Source organism: Magnolia sinica, chromosome 1 (genome assembly GCF_029962835.1).
Source record: "Magnolia sinica isolate HGM2019 chromosome 1, MsV1, whole genome shotgun sequence".
In the NCBI taxonomy this organism is placed as follows: domain Eukaryota; kingdom Viridiplantae; phylum Streptophyta; class Magnoliopsida; order Magnoliales; family Magnoliaceae; genus Magnolia; species Magnolia sinica.
Window position 1 is genome coordinate 82539400 of NC_080573.1, and position 25101 is coordinate 82564500.

The 25101-nt window shown below is 37.2% G+C and overlaps 1 protein-coding gene across 5 annotated transcripts in view; it reads left to right on the top strand.

Annotated features, from left to right (window-relative positions):
- Positions 1-24829, top strand: part of LOC131251290 (1,4-alpha-glucan-branching enzyme 1, chloroplastic/amyloplastic) — a 142997-nt gene extending 118168 nt beyond the window's left edge. For 2 of the 5 annotated variants that reach the window (XM_058251919.1, XM_058251951.1), the window contains exons 17-23: positions 4988-5135; positions 5287-5387; positions 20457-20534; positions 22547-22702; positions 23902-23976; positions 24053-24180; positions 24577-24829. In XM_058251919.1, the coding sequence (XP_058107902.1) occupies positions 4988-5135; positions 5287-5387; positions 20457-20534; positions 22547-22702; positions 23902-23976; positions 24053-24136 (642 nt within the window). In that variant the 3' untranslated portion in view covers positions 24137-24180; positions 24577-24829. The other 3 variants (XM_058251926.1, XM_058251934.1, XM_058251943.1) reach the window with 3 other exon arrangements.
- The last annotated feature ends 272 nt before the right edge of the window (positions 24830-25101 follow it).

The following is a 25101-nucleotide window of genomic DNA, read 5'->3' on the forward strand; positions in this document are numbered from 1 at the left end:
CTTAAGTCAACTTTAAGGCACATCCTATCAGGGCCTGAGTCAAGATGAATGCCGTGCAACAAATCATGGCTAAGCAGGATATTGTTTGAGATATTTCTACTCTGTATAAAGGTCGATTGGGAGTGATTTATACTATGAGGCATCACGAATTTCATCTGGTTCACCATAATTCTAGAGATAATCTTATAGATCTCATTGGTAAGTGAAATGGGTCTTAGGTCATTAGGAGAGGAGATGGTGTCAGTTTTAGGAATCAAAGCAATTAACATTGTTGTTTAATTGCTTTAAAAGTCTTGAGGTTTGAAAGAAGCTAATTATCGCATTACACACATCCCTTCCAATTATGGGCCAAAAATCTTTATAGAAATGAGCATTGAATCCATCTAGGCCAAGAGCTTTATTTGGACAAGCGCATTTAATTGCATTCTCAATTTCAGATACAGAGATGGGCAAGCAAAGGGCCTCTCCCTATTCTTGAGTGAACCTACAAATATTGTCCATTAGGCTCAAATCAACTAGGGAACCATTTTGGTTGTTAGATTTAAGAATACTCTTGAAATGTAAACCCGAATATCTATAATTTCTAACTGGTTAGTAGATATATTTCCATATCGGTCCTTCAATTCCCATATCCTTGAGGAGGCTTGCCTAGCCTTAATTGAGGAATAAAAGAATTTGGAATTCATATCTCCAAGATTAAGGGAGGTTTGCTTTGCTTTCTATTCCAGCACGAACATTTCAAGTCCATGAAGATGGTCAAGATTGGCCTTCGCCTCTCATTCGTCCTTAACATTGGAACTTGAAGGGTTAGATTGGATAGCTAATTGGATCCGATCAAGCTTATTTTCAGCATCTTCAATTTGGGAGGATAACTTAGGTTTGCAGTTTACCCAAGCTTTAAAAGCACAATTAAGAATTTTTAGCTTGGAGGCAACTACGAACATTGGAGATCCAAAAATAGACCGAGCCTGAGCATTAACAACAACCTAAGAAGAAAAAAAAAAAAAACCAACATTTTGCTCCAATGGTTGAAGAATTGAAAAGGCGATTTAAGGGCGAGTGAGCTTGAGTCAAGCTCAAGGAACATAAGAGTATGGACTGAAAGGCCAGGTGATGAAGACATCCACGCGTCATCCATTTGAGTGGAAGCGAGGAGGAGAGCACCAGTGTCTTTATGGCTAGATGACTCGTACATGGGGCCCACTGGGCTAGAATAATCACGAGCGTCTTTCAGAGGAGCATCGGGCTGTTGAGCTTTATCGACACATTATTTCGACCATTGGATCGCAATTGAGGACCATCATCATTGTTGGATCGAGATCGTGTCCATTTGTGGGGCCTGATGGATGACACATTGGCCATTGGATTTCATATGATTGTTTTAGGATTTATTTGATAGTTTATTTATGTTATGAACCATTTATAGGCGTAGGGTTAATTTTGAAACTTTCTGAGACTGTGTGTGTGTGTGTGTGTGTGAGAGAGAGAGAGAGAGAGAGAGAGAGAGAGAGAGAGAGAGAGACCCCTCTATGGTGTTATTCTTCTTCCAAAAAATTATATAGTTTCTCTCTCAATCTTCATGCGATGTGAATACAATTTCCAAGTGATGTGGAGCGTGGATTAGTCTGAGGCCTTTCTTCAACAACGGAAGTGCGAAGCTTCCATCTATCATCCATAGTTTCTGCTTTCTCCATCAAAGATATTTCTTCAACTTCTCATCTTCCCTCCTTTCCTAACCTCCAAAATCCATCAAAAATCCTTCTCCATTCTTCCCCTTGACCTTCCCCACTAAAACCCTACCATTGAAACCCAAAACCGTAGCCCCCTAAGACCCACATGTGTGATCGTACGGCCATACATGTGAAACCCTATAGCTGGCCATACGGATTTCCCTTCCCCCCCTTTGATTTCCTCTTGCTCTCACATCAAAACCCCTTTATTCCCTCACCTTAACACTAACCCTAACCCTAACCCTAAGCCTAGATCCCTAATTGTTCAAGTATCCCCAATTCGCCCAAATCCTATATTCCCTATTTCTTAATTGACCCTAAATCCCTAAACTTCTAACTATCCGAATCCCTAATTCCCTTCTATTAAGACCCAAAGCCTCAAACCCCTTTGCCAATTAAGCCTTTTAAACCCTAATTTCACATTCTTCCCAAATTCCTTGAACCCTAGGTTAGCCTACACCCTATTTAAGCAAACCTTAGATAGTAATAGTTCTTCCCTTTTGAAGTAGATTCATTCCTATTTGGTGTTCTTACATCCATTAGATCCTCTCTCGCTCTCTCTTTAAAGTATTTGATGAACATGCATTGCGTGGTTTGTTAAATGTGGCCTAAACTATTCATAATATCATGCTAGAGTCTTGATATACTTGATGATTCGATGTGATTTGTGTTTTTTGATTATTTAATTTAATTTGTCGATTGATCTTGCCCAACCATTTAGCCACATGCATGCATTTTGCATCATCAGGTCAGAGATGAGCTCCTTTACTAAAAGAAACATGAAGGGTAGAATTACCAATAAGTCCATCCAATCGACATTCAGTTCTATTAGAGCTGGAACTAGAATTAGATCACGAGAATGTATTACCTGAGATTGCAAGGTCATCCAGCGTAGTAGTGGAGAGGTAGTCGTTGAAGTCTTTAAGACGATTTAGCCTTGGCCCAGCACCTCTACGCTTCTCATGAACAAACTTGATGCAATTGAAATCTCCAACCAAGAGCCATGGGTGAGATTACTCCAAGGAAAACTTGGTGATATCTTCCTACAGGTTATGTCTCAAGGCAGAGTCATTAGATCCATTAACTCCATTAAAGGAAAGCTGAAGAGGGAAGTTGCTAGATCTAACAGAGCCCGTGTTTTAAATAGCGAATAATGTGTAGCGTATGTTCACCCCTTCGAAGCATCAGGCGTAAGCTTACATATCATGTAGCGTAAGCTATGTGCTACTTCTAGATTTTTAATCAAGGTCATTCTTGGTTGCACCAATTTCATGATATTATGCACCAAATTAGGCTGATTAAAATGAAATTTAACAAAATTTCATGATATTTGGTGCAATTAAATGCAACCTAAAGTAATAGGAAAGGGCAATGATTAAGTATAAAGGTATAGAAATGTGAAAAATCTACGAGCTAAGATCAGATTTGCGATTTGATATGATTCAACCCCTATTACAATTTGTGATACGATAATGATTTTGCAAGTGGCTTAACCCCTTGGTTATCCTCATCATTTGCAGACAAGCTTCTTAGGACGACGAATGCTTTTTATGCTAGGGTTACAAATACAGGGGTTCCTAAGATGTATAAGATGTGGCTTGATCCTAGCTAAGCCCTATAAAAGTGGGTGTTACTGTCATTTTCTGCTCATTTGAATTTTTATCAAGTATTACTATCTTGTACCTTGCCGCTGAGTAAAGGTATTTGTCTATCTGCTTATGGTGCTTCATATTTTGGCAAGATATTTGGGGGTGTGATTTTCGGTCTCTCAACCACATGCATATTGATGCTGAAGTTACTTACAATAAAACCCTTGCTTTTATCCTGTTCATGTTCAACCCTTAAATCAAGCTTCACAGTCTCTTAAAAAATGCATAATGTAGTTGTTGCAATTCCTGGTGATTCTGCGCACAGTATTCCACCATAACGCTCTATACCTCTACATTATCACTTACATTTATTGTGAACTTTTCTAGGTTACTATTATCCATCACATTTGGATATCTCAAACTAATCATTCAGACAGTATTGTCATGTGTGAGTTACGTAATCCTTCACACGAGGGTATGCGTGGTATTCTTGAGCCTTGAGCTTGTACAAGTAGGGCGCCTGCCTCGGTGATTGATCTGATGATCCCCACAGTGATGGGGGATCTATCAAAACTCAAAATGAACAATCTTAACATTTCAGTGGCCTGCAAATAGATTCTTTAAGATGTAGAATAGAAGTGGACAAGGTAAAGTTCTATGTAAATTTTCTGGCATTGTCTATCCATATTGGGGGCAGCCACTTCAACAGTCTGGATCAACAAGCCATTTGTCCGACATGTTCAAACTCAAGAATCTAGGAGACTTAGCAACATTGTGCATATTTTTGTGTCAAATAGTTCCATATCATGTTGATTCTGCTGAAGTATTGAAACATTTTTGTCACGTGATTCAACTCACTCAATCATCATATATGTTTTGTTTGTCCTCATAGCAAATGCTTTCAGAAATACTGCATGGGACAGCACAATTTATGATCTGCTACTTATGTGATCCAATCGATGCTCCACTTCACTTTTTATTTTCTTTTTCTTTTTTCTTGATTCTCAGCCATCCCACAAAACTGGTATACTTTTTGCTACTTTGATTAGCATGCTACACAAATTTCCTTGTTGGTCTACAAGACAGTAATTTTGCCAGTAAAATAACTAAAAGACCAAGAAAGCTTTCAGTTCCATCAGTTCTTCTCCATGTTCTGAAAATGTTTAGCTCAGACTTGTTTCTTTGCTTGGTTCCTAAGTCATTCTGTCAGTTTTTCTTTGTAAAAGTTGATACTAAATATATAAAAACAACCGACTTGATTACCTATATGGTTGATCTTAGAAATGCCTTTTCTTTAAAATGTTTGTTTGATATATTTATATATTTGCTCCTGTACCAAGTCAGCGGATAGTCACCAATTGTGAAAACAAAAGTCGGCTTAGTCATAATTCAATTTGAATGGATTGACTAGCAAAGGTATTTCAATGTTTTAAACTTTGTTTGAAACAATTCTCAAAGTCGTTTTTTCATCTCACCACATCTGTGTTTAAGATTTCTAATTTTTGATCCATATGCTTGTCTCCAATTTGCTGCTATTTTTAGCCATGGAAATACGAGAAATGTATCAACTAAACTCTATTAACTGTTCTCCTAAGGGAGAATCTGGAGAAAAAGGGACATGGTTGTATTACTCACCTTTTTAATGTCCATGTTCTCTATTTTTGTCAGGATATGTATGAATTCATGGCCGTGGATAAACCATCAACTCCTAGAATAGATCGTGGAATATCTCTCCACAAAATGATCAGACTTGTCACAATGGGGCTAGGTGGAGAAGGATATCTCAATTTCATGGGAAATGAATTTGGACATCCAGGTAAGGGGGGATAGATAACTTGGTTCAGTTTAATTCAAATGTCTACAATGAACCCGGATCATCATTTAGCTCTCTAAATCGTTTCTCGTTTTGAACAGCTCTACTAATCAGCTTTTTTGTTTTTGTTTCTGTTTTCCTTTCTGTTTGACAGAATGGGTTGATTTTCCAAGGGGTGAGCAACGTCTTCCAAATGGGACAGTAATTCCTGGAAACAACAACAGCTATGATAAATGTCGGCGTAGATTTGACCTCGTAAGTTTATAGGTTTATAGCATTATACTACATAGCTCTATGTAGATTATTACTTATCAGTGAAGCAACACACAATACTGCACTCAATGTATTGAGGTCCACATCGTTTTCCTTCAAAATTTCTCATGCACTTCGAAATCTGATCCATAACGTTTTTGTTTAATTTCACTCAAGTTGTTTTACTTATATTTTGGTCCTTTGATCTACTAAATGCAAATTATGTGGGAAGAAAGAGGAAAAAAAAAAAAACTCTAAATTTGTGAATTCTAGTGAAAAAATGGAGGGGGATAATTACACATTTGGTATAAGAGTCTGTATATTATCCAAGAATTTACTCGACATCTTATCTCCAAGTTTCTCGACTTGGAGACGGTCATATTCAATATGCTAGATTTTGATGCAAACCGAGAGTTTTGAATGGCCGTGATCACAATTAGAATGATAAAAATGAAACGGAGACAGCAACTGTGAAGCATCAATCAAATAGGATTAGATATTTATCACAAGGAAAGCCGATCTAGGATGATCAGTCTCATGAAAATCATTCAGCTCACGATATATTAAAGATAATTCAATAATGAAGTTAATGGGAAAGAATGTCCAGTGATATAGAAGTCTTTATGACCTAATGTTTCGATGACTTCTGGAAAGAAGGCTCGGCACACTTCTTTCATTAATGAAGTGAAGCTACATGGCCGGCGGATGACTTCTTCTTATAGTTGCACAAAGCATGAAGTGAAGCTGCAATCTATCTGAGTGTAGAGAAGGAAGCGGTTGTTTCAAAATTTTAGCAAGTGTAAACGGTTAGGAAGAGGGAGCAGGAGCAGGAGTTTGATGTGTGATCCGAAGCAGGAGAGTTACCTGGTTATAATGATCGTGGAGCTGAGTTCTTTAACTCTTCTTTGCCTTCTAGATTCAATCTTTGATTTTAAAACTGGCTCGTAACTTCTTATTCAAATTCCCTTGTAGGACATTCGAGGAAGTCTTTGCAAAATATAGTGTAAAGAAACTAAAAACTCCTAAAGTAACTCTCAACTACTAGCTGGAAATCAAGTTTCCCAAACTCTGCCCTAGCTGTATGGAAATCTGCATGCGAGTCATTGTTTTTATGTACTCCTGCAATCGTACCTTAGTTGCTTGGATTTTAGTGTTAAGTGTATATAAATAATTCTCTTTTATTCTACACTTGAAATAAACATGGTCTCAGAGTAGGTTATGGGTTAGATCTCTAGACCTTCCTCATAACACATCACGTGTGTGAATAGGTTTGGAGTAAATGAAAAAGTCTATTAACCCTCAGGCTGGAATATAGATGTTGTTAATACCTAGCTCGGAATTAATACGTGTAGATTGACTACAAACAAGAGCTGGTGAACACATCAGCAAGTTGATCTTGAGAACGAACATACGACATAGAAATTTCATCACTAGAAACCTTTTCATGCATGAAATGATAGTAGACTTCAATATGCTTGTTTCTCTCATGATAAACTGGATTGTTTGAAATATGGGAAGCTGTTTGATTATCGCAAAATAACTGCATTGGTAGGCTCATTACAAAATCTATTTCCTGCATTATTTTTTTGATCCACATGAGCTCGAAAGTGTTATGAGCTATCACTCTATATTCTGCTTCAGCATTTGATCGGAACAACTCTTTGCTTTTTACTCTTCCATGTGACCAATTTCCTCCCACAAATGTGTAGTAGCCGATAGTAGACCGCTTATTAGCCGGGAGCTTGCCAGTCTGCATCAGAATACCTTATAACTTGAAGATGATTATTCCTTTTATATATAATTCCCTGGTCCATTGCTCCTTTAAGATATCACAGAATCCAAACAATCACATTCATTTGAGGTACCATAAAATAACTCATAAACCGACTTACCAAACTCGCAACAACTGATATATCTGGCCTAGTGATTGTTAGGTAGATAAGCTCTCCGATGTTCTATAGCTTCTTGGGTCTTAAACCACCTCTCCTTGATCACTAACTAATTTTTAATTTAGATCCACTAGTGTATCAACTAGCTCAGCACCAAGAAGGTCTTTCTGTGAGCAAATTCAAAACATATTTTTTTTTAAAAAAGAAAGATTAATGTCTTCATTTAGTCTAACAACTTAACTCATGGAAATATCGAAGATTGCCCGAGTGTTTCCTTAGGAACTGACATGGATGATTCTTCTTAAGATCCTCAATTTCTTTATTATAACTCCCCATAACCACAATTTCATTTACATATATGACTAATACAATCAGACCTAAGGAGCCTCTTTATAAGACGATAAAATGATCAACATGACTTCAAACAAAACTGTAGGCTAACACAACCTTACTAAATTTATTAAATCATTCATGTGGTGCTACTTCAACCCATAAATTGTCTTTCTCAGTTTATAAATCTTATCCAACTCCCCCTGAGCAACAAACCTAGGTGGTTGCTCCATATAAACCTCCTCTGTGAGATCACCATGAAGAAAGGCTGTTAACATCAAGCTGAAAGAGGGGCCATCCATGATTATTAGTGATAGAGAGAATGGGGCGAATGGAATTTAGCTTGGTAACTGGAGAGAAGGTTTCTGCATATTAAACGTCAAGAGTCTAATTGTATCCCTTAGTAACTAAGCTAGCTTTGAATTGTTCAACCATGCCATCAATCTAACATTTAATGGTACACATCTACCGATAAGCAATAGTATGTTGACCGGCTGAAAGACTAGTTAGCTTCCATCTATCATTCTGATGATGTGCAACCATTTCATTTTCTATAGCTTACTTCACTCCTTATGTGCCAAGGCTTCTTGTATGACTTAGAAATAGAATGGGTTGATAAAGACATGACAAATCTACGGAAGGTGGAAGACAAACACTGGAAAGAAACAAATTTGGAGATAGGGTAGTCGGTACCTACACCCTTACCTTTCCCCATAGCAAAAGGGATATAAGATGAATTAGGAAATATAGATGGAGTGACTAGATCAACATGATCGGAAGAAGATATGATGGATGACACATCATGGTTGGCAACACTATCTTTTTTTCTTTTTTTTTTTGGTTGTTGGTAAACTTTGAGTGCAAGCGCGACGTGAATGGACGAACCAATGAGAGGAGTAGATTGCATAGTGTCAGGAATAGACATAGGCACTGATGGTGAAGCTTACATGGCAAGAGATTATTTTTTTGGAAGATTGAATTTATTAAAGGGAGCCAAAGGCAACCCAAAAGAAATAGCACAAAACAAACACAAAAGCAAAAAAGTAGAAAGAAAAAAAGAAAAAAGGAAAAAAAAATAAAAACAAGAACGAGCATACCAACTATGCAACACAAAAAAACAAAACCTAGAAAAGCAACTATACAACTCGAGGAACTAAACCAAGAAAAGCAACTATACAACTCGAAGCAGGACCTCCCCAGGAGACCTAAGAAGGAGCGAGAGCTCAACTAGCCTAGCAAATGGGAAATCAAAAGATTTATTGTTGAGGCTTATGTTAAAGCCCAATCTTTGAAATCCTCAACAATTAACCCCAAAACTCTTGAAGAGGGGGTAGAAAGGTTACGGAAGTTGCAGTTGTTCCTTTCTTTTCAATTCTCTCAAAGAGTAGCCAAGACAGCTAAGTGCCATATGGCTTTGAAGTCGTTGCCCCTTCCAGCACTGTGCCAGGAGAAACAACAAACTAGGCACAAAGTAGGGCATGACCTAGGCAGTGTGGAATTTGACAAGAATGGAAGACCATACTTCTGAAGAGAAAGGCAATGGAGGAATAGATGGCTAATGGATTCCTCATTGCCCTTGTAAAGAATGCAAACATTAGGATTGATCATGCCCCTGTGTTGTAGATTGTCTATTGTGAGATATTTCCCTCTAGAAAGGAGACAAGTGAATGCAACAACCTTGGGGGTGCTACCATAAGACTAGATGAAGGAAACATGATCTTGAATCGATAGTGTTATATGACTTATCTAAAGAAAGGATTTGCACGAGAAGGAGCTTGAGACAGAAGAAGCCCCAGAGAGTGAGTCAGAGACCTTGGGGACAGGTTGAATTCCTTGAAGCGACTTAAGAAGCTCCAACAACTCCTCGAGATCAGCCTCTAAAAAAGATCTACGTGGTGGGCACCAAGCACCCGAATTGATAACCGAGAAACAATTAGCCATAGGAACAGATAAATGGGAATTGATTCCGCTAGACCTAAGCAAATAGAGAGCAGAGGCCTGTTAAGGATCCGTAGATAAAACTAGAATCTAATTCTGTTACTTTCACCATGAATAAAGGAGCTTCCTTCTAAAAGGAAGGCTTGAGGCTCATGTTAGCTTTCCAAATAGAAGCTTTGTATAGGGGGAGGATTTAGTAAACCATCCCCCTTCCTCAGTGCCATATTTACAAGCAATAATGTCCCTTCGCTAAGAGTTGGCCTTGTTACCAAAGCGCCAGAGCCACTTACTAAGAAGAGCATAATTAACGTCTGAAAGGGCTCTGATGGCAGCACCTCCTTCCGCATAGGGCTTGCAAACTTCAAAACAACTTAGAAGATGGAATTTGTTACTATTAGAGTTACCATTCCATAAGAAAACTCTCCTAAGCTAGTTGATCTTGTTAATAATAGCCTTGGGACAGTGGAACATGGACTAGAAATAGGAAGGAAGGTTGGACAGAAAAGCTATAATAAGGGTGAGGTGACCCCCAAGGGACAGATATTGGCATTTCTATGGTGAAAGCAGTGTTCGAATTATCTCACCGATTACACTGGTAGCGATACCGATAACGTTGGTACTATTAGAAATTCCAAGTATTAGCAAGTATCGCCAACGTATCAATATCGCTAATATAATCGTCAATATTTTCAACTATGTAAATTCTAGGTGTCACTTGTATTGCCAATGCATCAATATCGCCAATGTATCGCCAATATTTTTTACTATGTAAAATCTATGTAATGCTTGTATCATAAGTGTATCGATGATATTTTAATAAAATCGCCGACGTATTGATATCATCAGAATTTTGTTTATTAGATAATTTTTTATTTCAATTTTTTTTTTTTTATGGACACATAGTTGTATGTAGTGTTCAATTTATCATTGATAATATTAATAATATCTCGATATTATTGATATCGCAACATGCACGATATAGAGACCATAATCTTTCGTTCCTTTCCAATTGTTGATGATTTCTTGGTGAAATATCATATGTTGTTGATATTTTGCAATATCGATGGATGCTTGGATGAAATGTTGGATGGTTAAATAGGATGGATGGGATGGTTGGTCAATTTCTTACAACAACACATGCTTTTAAGGCCCTGTTAAATGGAAACTTGTTATGTATGCATTCGTTTTGCAATTTTTTTATTTCTAAATATGCAAATATGTACATTTTAACATTCCTGAAGTTTCACTGAAAATTCCACCGTTTTTCCCATGCTTCCCCGTATTTTTGTTTATCAGTGATATTATTGGCGATATCGATATTGTTTTTATAACCTTGGCCAGCGAAACTTGTAGCGATTCCGATACTTCGAACACTGGGTCAAAGTTTCCACTCAATTCTCTTAATGACGACATTCCAAAGGTGATATAATGAGGGACACCAAGGTTGGCAGAGGGTAAGGTTCCAGCTTTGCAACCATACACATTAGTGAATAGAGAGGGAACTAGTTGAAACATTAATGCCAAGCATTTCACTCTTGAAAAGATTAATATTAAGTCCCAAGATGGCTTCAAATGTAGTGCACAACCTTCCTTAGATTGACAACGACCTCAAAAGAGGCTTAATAGGAAAGAAGAGTGTCATTTGCAAATTGAATGTGAATGATAGAGGGACAAGAATGGGCCACTTTGAATGGGAGTAAATGCGAGGAATTGGAATGCATTTGAATTCTTTAATATATTCACAAGAACATATGTGATATCCCAAATTAGCTTTAATATCCTAAATTAGTGTACATATGTGATATTTGAGAAAATTATTGTAATAAGCACGTTGAATATATACTTTGGCAAAAAATGAGGAAATTTTGAGCCTCGGTTGGCCCATAAACGTAAGGATCACAAACAAGCAACCTGACAACGTTTTTTAATGGTCCATTCAGATGGCCAATGTTTGGACGGTTTGAATCATTCTATTGGTATGATTTTATTGATGTGACCGATAATTAGATTGTTTTGGAGTATCATCAGTGTGCCATGTGTATGGCAGATTAGGAGCGTAGATAGCGACACCTTTGTTTACGCATGTGACTCTCCAAGGGAGCTAAAAAAGGCATTTCACACCAATTACTCCCAAATCTCTCATCTTCCACGTGATTTCAAATCAGCCCCATTTACTCCCAATTCAATGTACTGACATTTACTCCTATATAAATGTACCTTTTACTCCATTTACTCCCAATTCCTCCCATTTACTCTCATCCAAACGACCCCTAAGAGGAGTACTCGAAGTTGTTGAAAAATCTGCACAACAACTTGTTCCTATGAAGGTATGTAAAAACGATTACATAACGGTTGTATCGTAAAGGTAATAGTGTCCACCATTACAGGAAAACAACCCCATAACAGTCCATTATGGGCCAATACATGATTTATTATTATTATTTTTTTTTAAAAAAAAAAAGAAAGAAAGAAAAAAGAAAAAAGCCATACTTGCCGTTCCAAGGTTGTCACGACTTGTATCGTAACGATGGTTACCGTTACAGAATATCATGATTCCTATTACTTTTGCAGCTACTTCCTCCCCTAAGGCTACATTTGTGACCTCATGTATGGCCTGTTTAGTGTTCAAACCCCCTGCTCCTTGGGTTGTTGATTCTAGAGCATATGACCATATGAAAGGTGAGTTTAGTGTATTTTCCTCCATTATACATTGTTAATGGGTTCATCTATCACTTTGGCAGATGATACCCAATCCCCAAAGTTTGTGGAATGAGTACCGTTCATATAAGTCCTTCCGTTTCATCCCCGTATATGTCCCATTTGTATCAGAATTTCCTTCAAGTCTTTTGTCTATTAGAAAACTTACCAAATCCATTAATTGCTTTGTCGCTTTCTATCTTTCACATTGTGCTTTCCAAGATCTAAAGATGGAGAAAGATTGGTGGAGGACATGAACATGACGGGTTATACTATCTTAAGCGTAATGTTGTTGGCGCAACAACACAAAAATATCTCCCCTTATCATTGGCATTGCCATCTTGATCATTCATCTCTAAAGATTCTTAAAGGCATCTTTCCCTCTTTGTCATCTGTGTCGTGTCTAGTACGTGATATATGTGAGTTAGGTAAACATCATCGTGCTACTTTCCCACGACGTGTTGAAAAACTTAGTTTAGTTTCTCTCTTTAGTTTATTCAGATGTTTGGGGACCAGTTAAAATATCCAACAATTCAGGATATAAGTATTTTATTACATTTATTGATGATTTCCCAAGAATGATGCGGATTTATTTAATGAAAGACAAATAAGAACTATTCTCTATTTTAAGACGTTTTACATGGAAATACAAAATTAGTTTCATTCAAAACTGTTCGTGTTTTGTTCTGATAATTCCATAGAATATTTGTCCATGCTTTTACCCACTATTTTTCTGAAATAGGTATCAATATCATACATCAAACATCATGTGCAAACACATGTTCTCATGATGTGCTTTTTGATAAATCGAATGCCTCGTCTTTTTTAGTGGGTCGCTCATCTCATCTAATGTTATTTTAAGATTCTCTCCTGTTTTCTTCACCTCTTAAGGTTTTTGCATGTGTATGTTTTGTCCATCAATTTGAGTATGGTTATGATAAATTAAATCATCATGTAGTTATATGTATTTTTCTTGAAACCGGACATAAAGAGGTTATCATTGTTACAATCCTTCACTTCAAAGATAATATGTATGGATGTTACCTTTTTCAAGTCTACTACATTCTTCTCAAAGGATAGTAAATCTCTTGATTGGACGTTATGCCCTTGCATGTTACGGTTGAAGAAGACATCGCCCCACCTCCTCTCTCTACTAACTCTTTCATTCCTCACGATTAAAATAGGAAGGTAAAGCAGCCAATCATGATCTGCCACTGCCTCATCTTTTTCCAAGCCTTATGATCTTATGAGTTCTCTAAAAGGGCCTTATATTCCTATTGCCTTAAGAAACGGTAAGTGCACATGTGATGATCACCTTATCGTTAAATATGTTTCTTTTCACTGCTTATCTCTAAATTTCCGTCAAGTATGCCCTATCCTTGTCTTCTCATTTCATTCCCAAGTCATATAAGGAAGTATTGTTACATACAAGCAATGTTAACAAAATCGTACGATTCACGATCTAAATCATACGATTCATATTGTAACACCCAAATCGCAAATCCTAAATAATCGTATGATTATCGTACGAGTCGTATCAAATCGTATGATAGAATAGTACGAATCATAAGATAATTGTAGATTGCATAATGGGGCCCAAAAGAAACTTTAAAAAGTCAATTTATTATTGTTTTTTATTCAATTTCTTCCTTTTCTGTGTACCCTTTTGCTTGTTAAATATGAAAAAGTGATGGGGACATCACGTGCACACGCACGTCCCTTACACATGTGTGCAAGGAGGAGGGCCTCTCCATCGATCTGGATTGATGACGACATCCAGGGAAGGCCTCCTAGTTAGAGGACTGCATTTTGGTTCGTTGGAGTGGACCCAATAGTCATGTGAATCCCACCATGAGTTCTCATGATCGTGGCCCACTATTCTAATTAATCTAGTACTTTGGGTTTTGCTTATTATTGTTATTAGGAATATCATAGACGATTTAGATTGCTTTGATTAGTTGTTATTTTCAATTACTTCGTTTCTAAGTAATAAGTTGCGTACATGGCGCGAGTTTTGGGGTATAGAGTTTTATTATAAATAGGCACCCCTTGTAGTCTTTTTTTTTTTTTCCTGAATGAAGATTAATAAAATTGCTGTGTTTTTCTGCTCCTCTAAATTTCTGAGTTGTGGAGATTCAATTGGGTGCGAAACTTTCCTTTCCTCGAAGGGCTGACTACCGTGCTGCGAAGCTACACCTATCCTGATTCGCTCCCACCTTCTTCCGTCCATATTTCTCTTCTCCTACAAGCATTCCATCTGCAAATCCATCAACATTTGCAGGCGTTTTTCTCTTTACAATAGATTTTCAGAATCTGGCCCTGCAAAAGGGCTGAAATTTTGGCGGAGTACTACGCACAAACCGTGCGTCGGTTCGAGTTGAGATTTGGGGGTTTTGGAGTCCATCCCTGGCTGACCAGGGCCACGGTAACCATTTTCTTAATAGTGAGCCCCACACACGTGTGTCTGGGCCATTGTTGCTGTCCACACGTGCAGTACTTCTCGGTTCATCTCTCTCCTCTCTTTCACACCTCTTTCACCCAAAATCTCTAAACCTAATCTTAAATTATTCAAATCCCCAATTGTATGCCCTTTCTTCAACCTTAGGGTTCCTCGAATTGAAATTTCTGAATTCCTTGGATTGGGGGAATTATTTCTGTGCATGTGTGGATGAATTTATTCTCATTTGATTCTTGTTTGGTCTATAACTTTGATTGATCCGGCCATAGCATGTGTAGGCCTGGATCCGCATAAGATTCCCCTTGATTGAGTGTTTGAACTTTTGTGTGGGATGTGGAATTTTGTGTAATTATTTCTGAACTAGTATGATCTAAAGCCTGAAAATCTTGCACATCATACTTGAATTTCACGTCCTGCATAAAAAAGTCTCCCCTATTAAAAATGTCTTACGTTTTCTTTTGAAAGAGAGAGAGAGAGAGAGAGAGAGAGAGAGAGAGGGGAGATTTGGGGGTTTTTATTTTCAAAAACCCAAAACAAAGAAATCAAAATATCTTTTGATACACGATGGAATCGAATGCCATTTTTTCTAACATGATTCCATACTCAAGAAAGGTACAAAACAAGTTTTTTAAGGACTCTTGTATGTTTTTTATGGTAAATTTTTCAAAAGACAACAATAGAAAACAAAGGAAAAAGGCAAGAATCCTTTACTATCATGATATGTATACCATATACATTTTCTCAATTGATAATGTCATGATATGTATAACTTTTTTGGTAAATTTATGATTGATGCGTTTGTAATGTTTTATGAATTATATCTTTTCACATGTCTTATATATATATATATATAAAAAAAAATCAGAAAAAATCTTGCAATTTGTGATTCGATACGATTCAACCCCTCTTACGATTTGCGCTATGATAATGATTTTGACAACATTGCATGCAGGCAGTGTTGTCAAAATCCTACAATTTACGATATACGATTTGAGTCGAATTTTAAGCAAAATGATTTGAATCCTACATTGAATCCCTTTTTTATTTAAATCCTATGATTTATGATTTGAACCCCTACGATTTACGATCCAAATTATACATGTTCTCTTCTATTTTAAGCTTCACTTGGCTTTCATTTTATGTTTTTAAATTAGCGGGGGCTTTAAGACTCATTTAGAAAAGATAAGTTATTTAATTTTATTCTTTATAAAAGATTAAATGATATATATTCTCTTCAACATTAAATTATGGAGCTTTTTTAATGATTTATTACTTTGTAACTGGTTGAAACACCAAATTGATGTATAATTTATTTGGAATGTTTTTATGGATAGTTACAGTCGTGTTGACTTGTGTGTATTGTGGAATGATGGTTAGAAATTGAAATATCTTTTTTCATCTGTCTACAGAGTCAAATGCCACTTTTTTATGTGGTTCTACATTCAGGAAAGGTAATAAGAACACATATTATTAAAGGATCCTTGTATGTTTTTTAAAGTAAATTTCTTAAAAGACAAAAAAAGGAGGAAAGATAAGAATCCTTTAAAAGCTATCATGACATGGTATTACTAGGTGATAGCAAAAGGATGATTGATGAGTTTTAATTTTTTTGAGTTATTTAAATAATTTTCATATTTTTTTTTTCAAAAACTTAAGAAAATTTTATATATATATATAAAAGAATTGCAATTTGCGATTCAATATGATTCAACTCCTATTACAATTTGCAATACGATAACGATTTTGACAACATTGCATACAGGGTGGAAGAAGGCAATGGAAGAGGAAATGGTCTCCCTTTATTGTAATACCATTTGGAAACTAACCAATCTACTTGCTAGTAAATATGTTGTTGGTTGTAGATGGAAACTAACTCTTTGGAAACAAACCAATCTACTTCCTAGGGATGTATAAAAGATTTATTGGATAGCTTATCTTAACTATCACTCGACTAGAGTTCCCTAATGTTGTGAGCGTGGTGAGTCAGTTTATGAGATCTCTGAAAGTACCTAACATGGATGCTATTATTCAGATTCTGTGATACCTTAAAGGAGCAATAGGTAAGGGAATTTTGTATAAATGGAATGATCATCTTCAGGTCATAGAGTACTCCAATGCAGACTAGGCAGGCTCCTTAGCAGATAGACAATCTACTATTGGGTATTGCATGTTTGTGAGAAGAAATTTAATCACATGGAAGAGCAAGAAGCAAAGCGTGGTGGCCTAATTAAGTGTTGAAGCTGAATATAAAGCAATGGGTCTTATTGACTATGAGTTAATGTGGGTCGAGAAATGGTTGCAGGAAATGGGGTTTACAGTTTACCTATACAATTATTTTGTGACAATCAGGCGGCATCCCACATTGGAAACAATCTGGTCTATCATGAAAGAACCAAACAGATCAAAGTTGGTTGTCGCTTCATATATGTGAAGGTCTCTAATGGCGAAATCTCTACACCATATGTCTAATTTCAGGATCAACTTGCCGATGTGATCACCAAGGCTTTTCGTCACAGTTAGGCTACACGCATATACTCGAGCTTGGCATCGACAACATTTTTCCTCCAGCTTGAGGAGTTTTAATGGATGTGGAGGCTCTCTTAGATATGTTTCTATGCTTCTCTTTTGTTTATGGTTGTTTAGGACATGATCAGAATTCTTACTTTTGTTAATAAGGGAACTTTTGTCATTATTAAATATTTATTATATGAAGGACAGTGTGGGCGTCAACTCTATTTTTTCTTTTTGGGTCCACCCACTTCTCCTAACCATCTCTTCTTTTTCCTCTCTTTCTTCTATTCTTTCCTCTCTCTACTTTACAACAAAAATGTCATTTGTAAGGAGAGATGTGTTGCTACTACAATTACTTCATGGTTAAGATAATAAAGCTCACCATGTTCATGTCCTCCACTAATCCTTGTCTTCGTCTTTAGATCCTAGAAAACAGTGTGAAGGAAAAAAAAAGTTATAACTTCGATGAACAATACCCATTCCACATACTTCGGATTGGGTATCATTTATCAAAGTGATCAACAAACTCGACAACAATGTATTAATAGAGGAAAAGGCACCGGACTCACCAATCATATGACAGAGGCCTCGGAGTCAGTGACCCATAGAGTAGAGGACTTGGACACTAAGCAAGTCAGACTTGAGTTCACAAATGTGGTAGTACGATTTCGAGTAGTAGAGATAGATTGATTCTTCATTAACTTGGAATACTCATCTTTGGTATGCGTGACTATTACCGAATGTACTTGGTTGGGGGAATTATATGAGTAGAACCAACAAAACAAGGCCTATTGCTCTCTTAAGAACAAGATGTTTGATTTATCTAGGCTGGCTTCCCATGGAGGCTCCAACATTTTTCATTAGTGTGATTTATAAGCCCACAATGAGTACACTTCTCGGGTCCACAATCTCTATCACAATGTCCATGTGCATTGCCATGACCACCTTAATTATCATTGCCACTTCTTTGATTACCTTGGCTACCATGATCACCTCCTCTACCTCGTCCAACAAATGATGCCAGAAGGGAAATTATCACTGACTCTACAAGCAGAGCCAAGAAATATATGTCAAGGCCAACATAAACTTCATTGAGAAATAGAACATCCTTGCCACCTGAGATTTGCTTACACGTTGGTTCATATTTTTGTTTTAAGCCAAATAGGAATTTATCCACACGACACTCCTCATGTTGTTGGCGTTGTTCTTTCCAGATCATTAGTTAGTGGCCAATAAACATTCTAACTCTTTCCACATTCCTTTAAGTTCCGAATAATATTCACTAGGGGACTTATTTTCTTGTTGGAATATAAATATCTCTTCAAACAACTAATATGTATGAGGAATGTTTTTATCGGATGAATACATCTCTCTTGTAATGGTTCTCACACCTCCTTTGCAATATCTAGAAATATTATATTCCCACTGGCAAATGTTTTCATGCTGTTTCACAACCATGTCATGATTTGAGTATTTTCCTAAATCCACCAATCGTACATGCTATCACCTTCTTCTAGTTTCTCTACGGTAAGATATTTTAATTTGCCTTTGGCTGTAAGATAAATGATTGAACTGATTTAAACCACTAAGATAATTCGCTTCATGTAGTTTTATAGAGGTTATTTGAATTCATAGAAAATCAAATGGATTTAGGAACCCGGATCTTTAATTACGCTTCATGCCTATTAGAAGAAAAAATTAAGAATACCATAGTGCTTACGTGAATGAGGGTTGATCTTCTAGATATGAGAACGCTTCACATGATGTGCACACCACACTAGATGACCCACATGTTCCAACCTAACACGAGAGGAGCAAGAATCAAGAATACAACGTTCACCGTCTCACACAGGACCATCACAAATGCCCAGCATGCCAAAAAAGAAGTAGAAGAAGAGGAAGAAGAAGATATCTTAGGTTTCTTAGAGAACTTTTAGCACTAAGGAGATATGAAGAGTAAAGAGGAAAAGATAAAGAAGAATTTATTAGATAGAAGAGAAGAAAGTTGTGTAAATTAGAATGAAACCGCTTTGATACCATGTAATATTATGTAGAAGTGAAAAGAAATGGAAAAGAGAAAAATAGATGGAGAGAGAATAAATTAGGGCTACATGCTCCTACTCTCTCTCTTTTATATCAATTCAATATATATATATCCCAAAACTACCCAAACTTACAATATGACAATATGACATTTTAATATTCTCCTACTAAGTAAAGAGATGTAGGGACTAAAATCAAGACTAGGTGGGTACATTGTTCGGAGGATCCCCGATATTATGTTTCTCTGGCTTGGCAATACTGATAACATTGATAGTGATACCGATAACACTGGTAGTATAAAAAAATTCCGGGTATCAGCGATTTATCGCTAAGTATCGCCAATATATCGTGAATATTTCGGATTGTGTAAATTCCAGGTGTTGCTTGTATTGTCAATATTTTCGACTGTGTAAATTCTAGGTGTCGCTTGTATTGCCAGCATATCGGCGATATTTCATTAATATTGCCAATGTATCGATATCACCAAAAATCTGTTTATTAAAAAAAAATCCATTTCAGATTATTTTATGGGCACATGGTTGTATCATAAAACATGGGCAATATCGAGACCACAATCTTTCTTTTGCTTTCCAGTTGTTCCTTTCTTTGCGAAATATTGTGTGTTGTCAATATTCTGAAATATCGATTGATGTTTGGGTAGAAGGTTGGATGGTTGAATGGATAGGATGGGATGGTTGGACTGCTTTCTTACAAGTTACAATAGCACGTCTTATTATGTGTGCATTCTTTTTGCAATTTTTTAATTCCTAAATGTGTAAATATGTGTATTTTAGCATCTCTTAAAGTTTTACTAAAAAATTCCAACCTTTTCTCCATGTCTCCCTGCATTTCTGGTTATCTGGTTATCGGCGATATATCGATATTGTTTCCGTATCCCCGGCCAGCGGAACTTGTAGCGATACCGATACTTCGAACACTGGTGAGCTGTACCATTGTTCGGCCCCTTATTTCATTCATCCATGTGGGTTGTACAGTTGTATGGCCGACATCTACAATCATTAAGAAATAGCAATTCCTTCATTAGTTTAACTTATACATAACCATCTAATAACTTAGCATGTCTTGTTTGGAAGTTGTAAAATATGATGTTTCTTTTGAGTTATGCCTGGAGAATGATTGTAAAGGTACCTAAGTTGCAACATTAGAATTAAATTTTGCTGACAACAATTGATTTTGTGAACTCAGGGTGATGCTAATTATCTAAGATATCATGGGATGCAAGAATTTGATCAGGCAATGCAGCATCTGGAGGAGGCCTATGGTGTATGAATTTCTTTTGCTAATTACTTTTATTCTTTTCATGGAAAAGGGGAAATTTGTTTAATGAACATCTGTCAGATTATAAAGATGATCCTATCTTTTTTTAATATTAAAAAAATTATATTTTTGATGAATATGTGAAGACATCCTCATTAGTAAGAAGTGATTTTTCTTCACTAGTAACTGATTTTGATGCTAGCACCCAAGTAAATCCATTGCACACTTGGCATGGGCAAGAAAATTCTTGATTAGCAGGTGTTGATTTGTTTTATCATGTTAGTTCCACCACCTAAACACTTTTTTTTTGCTCACAGGTGCCCTATATCCCAAAGCCTAAGTTTCCACTGTACTCAACTGGTTACCTTAAATATTGCTGCATATGACCTTATTAGCTCTTCAAGGCCCCTGGATGAAACAGTTTTAACTTCATTCACCAATCACACAATTCTAACATGTGTGATTCATATGCCTTGGACAGGAAACTCAGTGTTTAGAGTCGCATATAAACAACACATTCTACTACCTAGGGAACAAGGACATTCCTTCTTCTTCTTCTTTTCTTCTTTTTCAAAATTTTTTGTCTCAACACATGTCCATGTCCATAGTCTCAGAATCTCAGAATTTTTCATGGGTATTCCAACTTATTCAAGAAATTGGTCGGTTCCAACAAAACTCAAGATCATTAAAGGATTACTATTCGACGCTTCGGGGTATGTGGGTTGAGTTGGATATGTATCAGCCTCTTCCTTCCAAATGTAAAGAGGATCATGAACATGCCCATAAGCAACAGGATGATATTCGTATCGTGTAGTTCCTAGCTGGGTTGAATTCTGATTATTTTCATGTTCGGGATTAGATTGTTATGCAGGATCCTCTTCCCTCATTAACGACAGTCTATGCCATGTGTCAGCGTGCTACTGTCTCTACTCTTCCTTCTCATCTTTCCCAAACTCTTCTCCTTCTCTCTCAATCTTCTCCTCTTTTCTTCACATAGCTCATAAAAAAGAACGGTTTTATGTTTAAATGTTATCATCTTTTATTTTTGATACACTTTTTTACATATAATATAATTGATTTGTAGGTGAATTCTTATTTTTCGTTTTTGGGATTTTTTACATATAAAATACTATTTACCATTGCAATATAATTTTATTGTGTTAGAGATTTGTGTGGACCTCTCAGCATATCTGACTTTTTAAACCACCATGTTCATGTCCAAGTTAATGGTGGCCAACTACCAATAATGTATGCTATCCTGTTATTAGGCGCTGAACTATTGAGATAATCTTAGCTATGGATGTGAGTTCTCGTCTAGTATGGACTCTCGAGCCTATTTATTACATCTCCTCTCAGACTCTAATGTGCCACCTAGCACTGCAATCCTGGCACTTGGAGCTGTATGACTCAGATAGGTTTCAATGAAAAGAAAAAAACACTAGACTAAATTAAACAGGCTTTTGGGGCCACATACATTGAAATCTTTATGCTTTAGGTATCCAATGTGGATAAACCACTATCACTGTCAATGCTGAAAACCCTCATCTCATGTGTAAACATGTAGATTCCCAGACTTTAGCTTTTAGAAGGGCTTTTAGGACATCACAGTGAGGAAGCTGTATTGGATGTTGGGAGTAAATACGTAGTCCCTTTTGCCTTTTGGATTGACCAAGATGTCAATGTAACTTCATCCCCAGACCTTCAAATTTACATCTAAAATCAGTAAAGCCACCAAGATATTGTGCTCATTATATGTTCCATGTGTTCATCTAAGTGTTCAGTTTATATTCGTAAGGGAGCTAGTTAGGTGTTTCTGCTTTTTGGGGGAAGGCTTGATTTGTGCAGTTTCTGTGAAAAGCATTTGCCAGAATTGACAGCAGACTGATGTTAATAATTTTATCATGCATAAGGTTGTTTTTGTTCAATTTTAGGCTGTTTTCGATATAGTAATGAAATCTTCTCTGGATCTGTTTTTTTAATATGAACACTTGGAAGCAATTTATCACTGTTTATTGCAGTTCATGACTTCAGAGCACACATATATATCACGGAAAGATGAAGGAGATAAAATGATTATTTTCGAGCGAGGGGACTTGGTATTCGTTTTCAATTTCCACTGGTACAATAGTTTTACAGATTACCGAGTCGGTTGCTTAAAGCCTGGAAAGTACAAGGTATGCTCCTCTATTTCCTTTTATCTAGTGGTAAAGGTGGCCATGTAGCCTGTCCAACCCAGCTTTGGGCATGGCTTGGACCTACTAGCTTGGCCCATTGGCTGGGCATGGGCCTTGCATGCATGACCCAATCAATTTCGGGGCCAGGCTTGGCCCCAAGTCATTTTAGCCTGATCCAGCTCAGTGCAATCTGACTGCATGTGTACATGTTATGCCATTCCAATCCTTGGTTAGGCAACCTGTCCATCTTGAATATGGTCTGTTAGTTTAGTTCCTCCAAAATATATATTTGCACATGTGTGGCCCACTTGATCAATGGATAGATTAAGAATTTTCAGGTGGGAGATAGAGAATTTATTAATTTTCAGACCTGATCAGGTCAGGTTGGCTCCAGGCCCAACAATTTTTCTGGACTCAGGCTTGGGCCTGTTGTGCTAGGCTCACGCTGGGTTTGGGCCTTGGGTCTTAAGAGTCAGGCTTAGGGGATTCTTATATTTTTCAACTTTTCCAGTGGAATGGTTGGGTTTGTCTGATTGGTATGGTATCTGGGGGAATGACCCATCCTTGATGGAGCCTACCGAATGACCGGTTTGAATCTCGTACACATTTGCCACTTCTACAAGAATACACATGTCACTTGTAAAGAATCGAGTCATAGGTGCAAAAAATGGACAATAGAGAAGACAAAAATCCTAACTTTTCACATTAATTTCCCCCGAAGTGATAATTTTAACTGTATTTTCATCAACTTCAACCTAGTTGCTCTGCGGGAGTCAAAAGACTCAGCACGCAGCATGCCAATTCTAGAATCAGAGTTATCATATTCAAGCACTGGATGATTCTCTTCCTTGGCTGTGGTCCAAAACTGGTTCCGGCTGTAGTTGATGTTTATGGGTGTGTTTCTTTGTGAACTGTTTCCACAGCAGAATAGTAGCAGCCGGTAAGTGGTTGAGATAAAGATCTGTAACTTTCCTGTTTTAGATCTCAATTATGCTTGGGTGGAAAAGATGGGAAAGACAGAAAATCACACCTTATGCAGGTTCCATTTTCCATTTTGAAGGATACCAAGCCTATATGAGCTGTGATTTGGTGGTACACTAAAATGTTCCATAAAGCAGTCTTATACTACTGCTGCACAATACTGCATTGATGCACTGGATGATCCTGAAACACAATGCCCATGTGTCCTGCTTTTCCAGGTAGTTTTGGATTCGGACGACAAACTGTTTGGTGGCTTCGGTAGACTTGACCCCTCCGCGGAGTACTTCAGCACTGTAAGGACATTCACTAAGGGAAATTCCATTTCCAAGCACAGCATTCATACTTTAAATTGATGGTGCCGCTGTGCAGGAAGGGTGGTATGACAACCGGCCTCATTCCCTCCTCATTTACGCCCCATGCAGAACAGCTGTCGTCTATGCTCCAGTGGACTGAAGGATGCTCAGAGACGATTTTAAAGGTTGCCAGTAGAATACCATGTGAGAAATCACTTTGGGGACACCACCATTCATTTTTTGTGTCAAATGTTTGCTGATTCTGCACTAATAGAGATGCCAATTCCCATATTGAAATTCAATCCCCTCAAGTCCGTAATTCATTTGTGCAAAGATCCAGCCTTCCCATCGTGTTCCCATTGTATATCTCAAGAATCAGTGGAGCCTGTTCATCAGGTGGAAACATTGTAAGTTGGCCATCCATTCTTTTCATAAATTGGTCCACCTGTTGAGTAAATTGGTAAATTATGGGTCTCACCTGATGGAAAGATTGGATGTCGCGCATGTGTAGAAGAGCAGGAATCCATGTGCATGAGCAAAAGTAATCTTGGAATTCACTAGTACTTTGTCAATCTGAGCTTTCTCTTCTATGTTTCATAGTTTTCTGCCCGGGCTCGGCTTACTGAAGATGCAAAAATGAAGAGGATGAAGCCAGCTGCAAAACTGGTGCAGAAACGTCTCTGCATCAATGTCCATCTCCCAATAGGATCCTGTTGACTACGATTTTCGGTGAATTTCCAGATTCCGACGGTCTCAGCGTATTTCTGTATAGTAGAAACGACTTCCATGTCTGTTATTTGTTGGAGGCAAAATAAGTTATAAGCAATAAATTAATAAATACTTTTAGCAATCACGCATTTGATCGGTCATCAAGTATTATAGGTCCTGCTTATGTACAGTTTGCTTATGGTTTCCGTACTTTGGTATTTGTAAACGTGAGCAATAAATTGATGATCCAAACTGTTGATCTGGGGGATAAACTCGAAAAACTTCCAGATCAATGGATTGTGGCCCTTGATCAATGGCCTGGAACTTGTAACGATTCAGATTAAATGGAAAAAGTCGGGTGTGTTTGTTTATAGAAGAATAATGGGTCCCTGTTCATTTTCTTACATGCTGGATGTG